Source organism: Halichoeres trimaculatus, unplaced genomic scaffold, assembly GCF_033239565.1.
Source record: "Halichoeres trimaculatus isolate MK-OKI-2021-1 unplaced genomic scaffold, fHalTri1.1 fHalTri1_scaffold_5, whole genome shotgun sequence".
NCBI classification, from domain to species: domain Eukaryota; kingdom Metazoa; phylum Chordata; class Actinopteri; order Labriformes; family Labridae; genus Halichoeres; species Halichoeres trimaculatus.
This window is the reverse complement of record NW_027437183.1, coordinates 23,882,666-23,894,013: the sequence shown is the minus strand read 5'-3', so window position 1 is coordinate 23,894,013 and position 11,348 is coordinate 23,882,666. Positions and strand designations below refer to the sequence as shown.

Genomic DNA, 11,348 nt, shown 5'->3' with positions numbered 1-11,348 from the left:
TGAAAACTAACAGTTTAAAACTTGACACCTCTGATAAGAGAACTTAATGCACATTAATAGATTAAATATCTTGTTAGTGTAACACTGCTAGTCCTTCATGGTCTGTATAACCTGTGAACAGTTTGTCGAAGTTGTGCTCATTTCAACTCATAAAATACAGTAGTGTCTATTTATAAAGGCCAATGTTAATCCTGTTATAATCTCATGTCTATGTGTTGCGTAACTTGGTCAATACACATTTGTTACTGCGTGAGTCATAACAGTCAAATGCAATTTATTTAGTGCTGAACTTTCACCAGGGAATTTATTGCTCAACACCTGGCTTGCTCTTGTTTCCTCTTTTTTCAATTAAGCTTCAACAAAGCAGAATGAAGCAGAATGAAGCAGAACACACACACACACACACACACACACACACACACACACACACACACACACACACACACACACACACACACACACACACACGCACACGCAAGAACAGAAAAAATAAGTTCATTGATTTTTGATTTTCTTCATTCCACTGAGGATAAGTCCTTGGTTAAGTCGGTTTGTGAACTCTTTGTTTTTCTATTCTGGTCCAAATATGAAGGATGAACCACAAGGCTGCCACATGTTCGCAAAGCATTGGTCAACTCCACACTTTATCGTGAAAGTCCAGCTTCTCTAATCCATCCATTATCAAATTTACTGCAAATCAGATCAATTAACGTGTAATTATGTTTACATTGAAAGAAAGCCAGTGAATCAACCCCACACTTTAATAAAACACAAAAATAATGAGCTGGTGAAATCATTCTCATATGTTTATCCCTGTTGTTGGCTGTGTATTTGCATTTGGTTGGGGTCTATCATCTAGGACCTGTTCAAAAAGCAATTACCTGCTTAAGCCACCCATGCGGTGAGGCGGGCTGCTGAGTTTGAAAGACCCTGAAATCAATACCTCAGCTCTGGAGGAAACATTTCCCACCATGGAAGCAACTTACCTCAGCAGAACATTCAAACTAATGTTGGCATTTACATTGACATTCACTTTAATTGCATATCTTCTCCCTCTGCTTTTGACTTTGACGAAAAATTAAGAAAAAAGAAAAAAAGGATTAACTTGATGATTGATAATGAGTTAAAATGCCTTAAATTTTATGGGCATATTTGATCTGCTGCTCATACTCTCAGAGCCACTCAGCACTGCAGCAGGATTTTTTTTTTTTAACTCTGTAGGATAAAATGAGATGACATTGTAAAATAAAGGTGATAGAGTCTGTCATCATTTTACAAAGCTTCTCCAATAGTGTCCTCCAGCAGTCAACTGTCCACCCACACTCAAAAACACAGATGACCTGAGCCCACAATTGTAATGCAGATCAAAGATATAGCAACAGAAGTAGACAGTGTTGCAAGGAGACCAAAGCTGATTAAATTTACCCCGAAGGGAACATGAATGTCTGAACCAAAGATATTAAAAAACTTGGTGAAGGGTTTCAAGATATTTCACCTCAAAACTCAACTGGCATTCAAAGAGAAAAGGTCAAAATATTCTTAAATTTTCTGAATTAATTACTCAGCTGAGAAACGTTAATGTCTCTACCTGTTTTCTGCTGATCCATTCAAGAGATGCAAATAAATGTAGTGCTTTAGGTAACAGAGGAGAAGGTAAGGTGATCCCCAAAGTTATGGGGTATTTGTCCTCTGTAAAACATGAACGAATCCATGGCATTACATATTTTAGTTGTTGGGATATTTAGTCTGGCGCAGACACTGTTCACTGAGCCGTTACGTCACTGTCTCATTATAAAAACAGTGAGATCTCTGGCTGTACCTCATTCATGCACATATTCCACCTACATTCACATAACTATTCTTCATAGACCCAAAGAATATATAAAAATACAGACAGGCCACCAACGAAACACTTCAAACATTCACTTCCCCCACATGTGGCTGTGTAAGCCTGAAAATCAAAAGAATTAAATAAGTCTGTCCAGGCTTATCTTAAGCTTGTTGCTCATCAGCACCTGTGAAACACCTAAACAGCATATTCGATCATTGCTGAAACCTGGAGAGTTTAAGAGTAAAAAGGCTGAGCCACAGGGAGGCTGCATGATGTTCAAGTGGTATAATGGCCTGGCCTTTTATTGGGCTCCAGTCAGGGTGCTTTCTGCAATTGCTGTAATGAAGACAGACCTAATTATCTCCACAGACTGAACTCCACTTTGAGCAGGACTCTAATTATGGCCTAAATGCTGCTCTCTTACTGCTCACTCTCATACCCAGGGGTTATAAGAGGAGGGACTACTGCTGTCTTCCTAACATGCTGAATTACAAACACACACACACACTGATATGCACCCAGCTGTTCTGATGCTCTTCTGTGCAGGCAATATGGTCCAGGGACAGGGATTATCTAACATGACAACACACTCTGCCCCCCCTCTGACCAGTGACAGTCATGCCTATCATCTGATTAATAAATCACAACTCCAGATGTCACTTCAGCAGCATTGATATTAATATTGTGAAGCACACTGTGCTGGTATTGTACAGGAAAATCCCACTGAAATCCTCAAATCCATGTATTTCAGCTTAAAAAATAGAAATGATGACATATTAGGTGATGTCAAAAAATAAAAAAGTGAAGCAGTGGCACTTTCAGATAGATTACTCCATCAGTAGTCCAGTTTGAGTCCATTTAAGGGTTTAATGGATGTAAAATAACAGCATCATGCAGACAAATGAAATTTCACGTTTTTGAAATTAGACTCAGAGAGCCTCTGCTGCTTCAGCCTAAGTAAGGAAAACAGGTTGTTTAGACGAAAAGATTTAATATACAAATCTGCTATACACTGGTTAGGCAGCGTTAGTGCTAAATAATGGTTGCATCTAATTTTTGGTCACATCAGGAGACGTGAACGGAAACAAGCTTCATAAATTAAGCAGAGTAAAGCTCACTCTTATAGTTAGTAACAGGTACAATGAAGATGGCACATGCTCATTCAAAATCTCTGCACATCAGGAGCCTCTTTAATGTATATCCCCTGGAACAGAGGAGCCATCAGGTTGTACGTAGAAAAATAAATGCACTTCACATTCAAGCACATTAGATAGTACAGCTGATACATTTTAAAGTGGACACTAAGGGGAAAAAATACAGTGGTATAATCCCCTCTGAAACAAAGATCCACTTGTATCCTAGGTTGATATTCAGAGATTAAGTCTTGCAGAGGCTTGGATCTATTTATAAATATGCATCAAAATGTTAAACAAGATTAGAGAACATACAATGCAATATAATGCAGGGTGATTCATATTGCGGGCAGAAAAAAAACAAAACAATAGAATGTGAGACAGAAACAGATGGTTTCAGAAGTTTTATCTCTCCAGAGAGCAGCAGCATAGCCTCAAACTACAACAATGTGCATTGTAGTCAAGGTCACTGAGTGTACAAATGATCATCTGGGACTTGTTCCTCGCCAACAGGTACTTTAAAAGCAACAAGAACATATTATTGATGCTGCATGCACTGTATAATAATTAAAGGTAATAACCGTATTTGAATCGCTCTTGAAAGTATTTCTTGGATTTCATCCTTGACTATACAGGGAACAGTTTTGCCCAAAGGCTGGAATCACAATGATCAACTGTATGCAGCTTTCTGAATTTTACCAGCAGGAGAGTCCATATTTGTCTATATGACAGCCCAAATTTCTACCTACTGGCTGGGGACTGCGAAAAACTACAACTGGAATAAAAAAAAGCACACACACCAGTATTGCTTTAAATGTTTATATAATGCGAATATTATGGAAATGTAATGTCTTGTGTTTTGTCCCTTCATGTATTACCAGGGAGACTAAGATAGGCTATCCGTCAGAGATAACAGGCAAACATCTGCAGGTGAATTTGATTGATGATGGAAATTGAAAAAAAAATAAAATTGTTTATTCAATTTCTTATGTGTCTTACTTATTCATCAAGATGACTGTCAAAGCCTGTATTTTCTGTGTGGTGAAATGCGTATGAGAGAAGAGAAATTAATATGTATGTGATGTATAAGATTAAATCTTTGACTATCGACACCCTCTAGAGGAAGTTTATCTGCTGCTATATCTCAGCTCTCGTTGCACACATTTAAATAAAAAAGTATGCAGCCTAGACAGAATAAATCTTATGAGTACATGGTGTGAATATAAAGCTGGACTGACATTGCAAAGCAGGAAATGAGCATCCACACAAAGAGATGAATCTTGACACCAGTGTCACTGATGCTTCTTAATATTGTTATCTGATCGGTTTACAGTTAAACAGCGCTCTCTTTCGGTGAGGAAGCAGCGGTGCAAGTCAGCGTTTGAAAAACTTGTTTCATATGAAATGGATTCGACTACTTCAATTTTCTTCAGTCATCTTAAAACAACTTAAATCTTTCATCCATGGTGTAGGATTTGTCTGGGTTTTTTCAATCCCACGAAAAGGTTAAGCAGTTATGCGCATGCGCACTGCGTACCACAACTGAAACACGGAAGCTCCACTGTAGATGTCAACACCTCGCTGTAATCTCTGCACGCACTTCTCATAGATAAATAACGCTTTTAAAACTCAATCTGAGCAGCATAGTTAGTATATTTTTAAATGAATAAATCTTGAGATATTTTTAGGTTTGATACTGATTCTATAGCAGTAATTATAACCGGTTTTTGAGGGGCGCTGATAAACTGAAGCAGCTGAAAAAGATGCCAGCTCGTAGCGTTGTGTCCAATGGGATCCCCAACAGCAAAGTGAGGTACTCCAGGTTAGCCAGTGATGATGACGGCTACATCGACTTACAGGTAAGAGGGCAGTCAAAACAAAAACATGTTAATGGAATCTAGCAAATTATGTCACACCTAAAGAGGCTGTTATTCGAAAAAGAAAGCAAACTGCTACAAAACACATCTTGTTATTTCCATGTAACTTGCCTTTCTTTCTTTCTTTCTTTCTTTCTTTCTTTCTTTCTTTCTTTCTTTCTTTCTTTTAAAAGAAAAGTAACAATAATGTTGCATCAGTATCATAACCCACAAAGAGTAGTCTACCCCCCACCCAAAGCTTAATCACAAAATATCCGTGCTTCCTGCTCTATGAGATTACATAATGCAGTTAGTTTTGACCAGGTAATGTAACTGGAGAGGAGGAAATCCTTCAGCACTGATACAAAGCCCAATATAACTTTGAATTTCAACTATTTGCAACACTCTGCCTGGTTTCCTCTCTGGTGTTGTGAGTAAAGCTGATTAGCATTAGAGCAGACAGTATTTTTCTTGATTATTTTGTAGTGACACCTCAGAACCACAACACTGTCCCCCAATTTACAGCATTATGAATCAGTGCTGTAGTGGCATGAGTGCAGATGGGATACTTGGTTGCAGAAGCAATGAATAATATTCCATTCTGCATTTTGCTGCTTTTGTAACTGTTTTGTTGAAACAATGTCATGCTTAAGGTTAAGAAGATGAACTTAATTTTATCAATGACTTGTGTCTTTGACCAAGTTGCAGCAATGCTTATATTCTGTATAACAGCACCTCTTTTCATATAGTATTATGAATATACGGCGTAATAAAGTCACTGTGACCAGTGGTTTAGCAATGCACCTCAAATAGATTAGCTGGGAAAACAAGCATTGTGATGGAAAGCCTGCTGTGACAGAGTAAAGGGTTCCTAATTAAATATTTCTACTCCTCTGCAGTTCAAAAAGCCCCCACCCAAAGTCCCATACAAAGCCATAGCACTGGCCACAGTCCTCTTCGTAATCGGCTCTCTGTTAATCATCATCGGCTCCCTTCTCCTGGCTGGATACTTTGGAGTCACCGTAAGTTATCACAGTGTGAACAGTATGTTAACTCCATTAAATTAATGTCATACTGAGATGATGTCTCCTTTTTCAGCACTCAGATCGAACTGTGCCTGTCCTTATCATCGGGATCCTGGTCTTCCTACCTGGATTTTACCACCTGCGAATAGCTTACTATGCATCAAAGGGCTACCACGGCTACTCCTATGATGATATCCCAGACTTTGATGACTGACAGCTGCAGTCTTTCTGTATTTACGCAAAAAATTTAAATCTGCTACTGAAATAAACTGGCATAAATATCTTTTAAAACAGTCTGGTTAAACAGATTCTGTAAATTACCTTTCTTTAAATTTAAAGGATTTACATGTAAATGTTTTATTATGGGTTTAGAGTTAGATACTTGCTTGCTTTTGTTGATTTAATTTAATCCCAAACCCTGATTTGTAGTTTTATCTTTTATATGATGTATATTTGCTTTGAAAGCTTGATAAAGTAATTAAATAATAATTATATCAGCCCCTTTTATTTGAATTCTTTTATTTGTTCAGGTTATCATTTCTCTGACCTCAAACTTTTTTGACATATAGTACATATTGTGATTAATGGACTGTTTAACATTGATGCACTAACCCTTTATTCAATTCTCCCTCACTGTTCAGTCGCTCTTTTACTGAGGATTGTTTGTGATTAATTCCAATCCCTTGATCTCCATATGGTGTACCTTTCCTGTGAGAGTAAACATTGTCAGGGAAGGAAAGCACACTCACAATTAAGATGTTGCATCGTGTTAACGTATATTGAAGGCTTTACTGGCTTTATCTATGACATCAACTCATAAATTTCAAGAGTATGTTGGTGAAAGGTGGGGTTTCCACCTTCATTGTTCTTGCAGGACAATGGTAAGCAATGCCACTGTTCCCAACTAGCTGTCAAAGTGGATTTACCTAGAACTACTTTTGTGTTCTTGTTTATAGCTGACAAATGTATCTGCTCCATCAGCAATAAAAGCCCCATCACATATTGTTAATACCAGATCTACCACCAGATATCAGCAGGGTTTTTTTTTAGCAAGTGCCTTCCTCTCCAAAAAGAAAAGCTCACTCTCAGCCATATAAACCCGAGAGGAAGACGTAAAAAGGTAAAAAGTTGTTGCTTAAGTTTTGATTGCCTCAGCAACTTATCACAAAAAATGTTAAGCCTTTGGTAATATGTTTTAGGTCTATGTCACTTTTTTTTTTATTTAGCAAAAAAGAATTATAGATGCAGGCAGTAAAGTTTTATATCAAGCTTAGCCTTGTCACGCTAAGAAACGTGTAGGCAGACACAAAAAAAATCGTACAGTTGTTTAAGGAGTATTTCAGTAATTTGACCATGTTTGACAAGGGTAAGGAGGGACCATGTGGCAAAATCAGTCAATGGCCATTAGTCAAAATGTGTTATAGAAAATTCCATTCAAGTGATTTTCAATTCCTGTCTCCAATTGCAGCACACACGGTCCATCATCAACACTGTCTTAAACCTTTTTGAATTCAGATCAGTAACACCCCCTGGTGGTCATTCATGTTGGGGCATTGGATTGGTCGTTTTAAACTGCAACAGAACAGAGCAACCTGTTCCCCTTTCCCAACATCTAACCGGCCACACCCCTAACAGTTTCTGCATGTAAGCATATACCTATTTTTGAAAAACTTGCTAGTTGTGGAGGGACAGTGAAAAGTCGCTTTTGGGTAAGATAACGGCAAGCTTTGACAACAAAAATAAGTTTTCTTCTTTCCTTTTTGTCTTTAAATAACCTAAAAAGATAAATACATCCCAAAATTAAAAGTGAATAAATGATGTTGGTTAGCACAATGCTAACCAAGCTTGAAATAGTTAAAGTGAAAATTAACCTTAAGAATTAAAAAGGGAAACAAATTTAAAGTTTTGTGTCTTTGTGGATGAAAAAAAAGGATATTATATGATAGTGAACGGTTTGTAAAGGGAATAATAACTTCTCGTGCTAGCTTGGCCTTGGGCCGTTAGCCGACGTTTTGTTAACAGAAAGCTAATTAACGCGGGGTCAGCTAAATGAATAGTAGCTGCTACAGGCAGGTCTGTTTTGATTTGGGAATATTTAAAATGAATAAAATGTTTTTTTTTTTTTTAATGCAAGAAGACAAATAAGTTATTCACATTTAGTTTTTCTTCTCTATGTTATTAATTGAGTTTTTAACCCAAACTCTTGCTAATACATTGACTTCGTTAGCACTTGGATGTAATTACGCGTGACGAACAAAAATAGTGTCGATTTTTCATGTCACCCTTTTTTTAAACACAAAATATGCTCCTGTCGTAAAAAAAATAAATAAATAAAAATAAAAAAAAATAAATAATGCTGTACCAAACGGCAGGACACATTTTCACCATTTGGGTATTAGTTTGCCTTTTGTTTTGGTCCTGAAGTCTTTCCCACGAAAATGTGCTTTTGTCTGAGATGCTGAAGTACCAGCAGCATCAACTTGCACGACGACGAGTGAAAAACAAACGGAAGAGGAGCAGGACACCTTCAGAGTAAAAGCTTCATTTGTTGAGGGTCTCTAGACCTTGGCACCAACACAATCCTGCCAGGAACACTATTACTGTGTATTTCTTTTCAATTAAGTAACTATGTTTATTAAGTATTTTTTTGCAATCCACAGTCGGTCATGTTGAAAAGCCTGTAATGGTAAGAGCAAAGAGTGCCTCTTAGAAAAATTAGCAGACAGAGTATAGGTTTAACTTATAACATTAACAATATAAGTAGTTCTTCCTTGAATGAGTTTACCAAGAACTTGATCCTGATCCTAATGTTTCCCGTGAAGGTGTGGTTTATTTATATATATACATACATATAGGCGCGCGCGCGTGTGTGTGTAAACAGAAATGAATATTGCTCGCCTCTATTTAACACTGCAGTATAATATCTTAGACATTTTTCCACACCCACTGTCTAAATGTAAAAATATTTTCGGTTCTTTTGTGAAATTTTGAGAAAACCTACCGTCACATGAGTAAAGCAGAGTTGAACAGAGTCAGAGGCAAGGTTATTGCTGATTAATGATGGAAATAGTAAAGCTGAAGTTTATTTACTAGCATTTTTGAGAGGGCATTAATCTTACTTTTCCTACAACATTGTCCATGTTCGTTTAGGGGGATTTTAATGTGAAAGGTTTAACCGGAAGCACTGTGCGTCTTTGTTGCCTGTTTTTACAGTAGTAGAGACAGCGCCTGTAGTAGGGGGTGGAGGGAATGATAATGCGGGAGGAGGGACACGGAGAGAGTATCAACAGCAGGGCTTGAGCCAAACGTGCAGTGTGCTTTTTTTCCCTCATGAAACTTGCACCCGTTTGGTAATAAATGAGCGATGCGTCGACCGAGCTCGTCCTCCGCGTATTCATGGAGCTGATTTTAAACTCCGTGTGATCGAGGATACTTTTGGGGAGTTTGGACTGAAACCCGCGCAGACCTGAAGCCAAAGCGTGTAAAGTTTAAACGGACTTTAAATGGGATGATGTCGGACTCGTGAGGGTGTCCTGTGTGAATGGATTTTATCGAGTTTTGTTACTAAATCTTAGAAAATGGATTCGTGGGATTGTTTTCATCGAGCCACACGCGGACTGCAAAAAATGTGACCCGTGCGCTTTGGCTACTTTTTTTCTTTCGTGTTTTTTTCTTTAATTCTACTTTTTTCCCCCCCCAAGTCTGGTTTATTTCTAGAGGGAAGGGACAGTTACACTTTGCTCTGCATCTTGAGTCCTAAAGAAGAGCATCCATGGATTGACAGATTACACTCGCTGCTTCAAGTGAAAAGTGCCTCGAGCAAGGTAAGGAGCAGGGCTCAGAGCCAAAGCATCCTCTGCTGGATAAACAGCATATTCTTTCGTGACATTAGTGCAGTTTTCAGCAAAATGCACTATAGCATTTGCAAGGTACGATGTGATGGCGCCTTTGTTTATGTTTAGTGTATCAGGTTCACCACTCGTAATCTGGTAGATTTTTCCCCCTCAAACCCCGCTGAAAAGGTTTAACACCCCGTAATGACCTAAAAGTGAACCCTGTACTGGGATTAAAATAATGAGAACAATGGTCGGTTATATCTGTTCCCTTCATTTATGTATTTGTTTATTGACATGTGTTTTATTTCTATCATTCAGAGCTCCCTCCCCTCAGCTGCGACCACACTCACTGAGTCAGACAAAAGATGCACCTGTTTTTTTTCTAACAGGACGTCTGGTGATATGGAGGACTGAGCATTAAATTCACTGCAGGGGTGCAGAGATAAAGAGCTTGTGGCTTGGTGTCTGTTTTAAAAGTATCAGACTGTGTTTTTGCCTGCTGCTCCACATGGTGCAATGTGCAGGGCAGAACTTCATTTGAGGTATTGAAGGAGGCAGTGCAGCCTGTTCTGCTTTTCACATGATATACTCTGCTTTGCTCCAGCCTGGTGCTTTGCTTTCTTTGTTTTTGTTGTGCCTCTTAATACTGATCGGTGAAATGAGGTGCACAGAGGCAAACATCACTCCTGATGCCTGTAATCCCCTCTGTGAGGCTATGAGACTGTATAGGGGCTGTGTTTACTTTCATAAATTTAAGCTTCCTTTGCTAATCAGCTTGTTGGTTTTAGTCGCCTTTGACATAAAAAAAAATAAAGATGTTGATGTATAATTTTCTCCACTGAACCATAGAAAATTGTACCCCTCCAGTCTGGTACTCATGGCAGTCACTGATTTGTAAATCAGTGTCTGCGTCTGCTTTTGAATTATTTACAAGGTGACAGCTACATTCAAGAAGCAGATTTGCATTTTCCTCTCACATTTTATGGCCTGTGATGAATGTCAGCTTAGGTTTCTTTTACACGGTGATATTGAACATATTTTAATATTTAGCAAGCTTTGACACTTCATCGGTATTGCAACATTCAAATCACAGTGTGGGAAACTGCGCCCTGTAGGCAGACTGTCAGGCAGGATGAAATTGATTGTCTTGAGCAACAAATTATTCATGAGTTGAAAGTGGTTACTTCAAGTTGGTGTGGTGTAAGTGGTTAAGGTAGTCTGTCAGCCTGTAGGAAATTCATCTGAGTGATAGTGTTTCATCAAAAATGTACAAAAAACAGGAGTGAGTGAAGAGTAAGAGTGAAGGAGCATTGTGAAGCTGAGCTTGTTGTGAGCAAAGACAAATAGTCATAAAGTGTAAAGGCCCTAATGTGCGTCATAAATGGTCTCTTAATATCTTGTTGGCTTTGGAGGCATTCATCAAATGACCCTCTACATTTGAGCAGTAACAGATGGGATAAAGAAATGAGAACCACACATATGAACAGTCCAGTGCCATGCCAGCACACAAAACCTCAGCTCTTAGGTTTGTTACCTATCCACTTTTGACCCTCAGTTATTCTCCATCTCTCTAGAGTAAGGGATAGACTGTCCTGTCTTGAAAGTAGCTTTCTGAGACTGACCCATCTCTGAGGGGCCAGGCCAGGTCAAGGACAACAACTCAGTAC

General features: G+C 38.5%; 2 protein-coding genes across 3 annotated transcripts in view; both read left to right on the top strand.

Moving 5' to 3' along the window:
- The first annotated feature begins 4,493 nt into the window (after positions 1 to 4,493).
- On the top strand, positions 4,494 to 6,276 carry tmem230b (transmembrane protein 230b). The gene is made up of 3 exons (XM_074670778.1): positions 4,494 to 4,823; positions 5,720 to 5,842; positions 5,919 to 6,276. Exons 1-3 carry the CDS (start codon positions 4,728 to 4,730, stop codon positions 6,057 to 6,059), a joined length of 360 nt encoding a protein of 119 aa, XP_074526879.1. The 5' UTR covers positions 4,494 to 4,727; the 3' UTR covers positions 6,060 to 6,276.
- A 2,832-nt stretch (positions 6,277 to 9,108) lies between these two features.
- The window catches only part of igsf9b (immunoglobulin superfamily, member 9b), a 29,356-nt gene continuing 27,116 nt past the window's right edge, over positions 9,109 to 11,348 (top strand). For both annotated transcript variants that reach the window (XM_074670311.1, XM_074670310.1), the window contains exon 1: positions 9,109 to 9,669. The gene's annotated coding sequence lies outside the window, so the exon portion shown is untranslated. The remainder of the gene's footprint in view (positions 9,670 to 11,348) is intronic.

What these genes read in the sequence shown, in the direction of transcription:
- tmem230b (XM_074670778.1), top strand. Translation starts at nt 4,728, where the DNA reads ATGCCAGCTCGTAGCGTTGTGTCCAATGGGATCCCCAACAGCAAAGTG. An exon ending in ACGGCTACATCGACTTACAG is followed by an intron (nt 4,824 to 5,719) that starts GTAAGAGGGCAG and finishes ACTCCTCTGCAG; the next exon opens with TTCAAAAAGCCCCCACCCAA. An exon ending in CTGGATACTTTGGAGTCACC is followed by an intron (nt 5,843 to 5,918) that starts GTAAGTTATCAC and finishes CTCCTTTTTCAG; the next exon opens with CACTCAGATCGAACTGTGCC.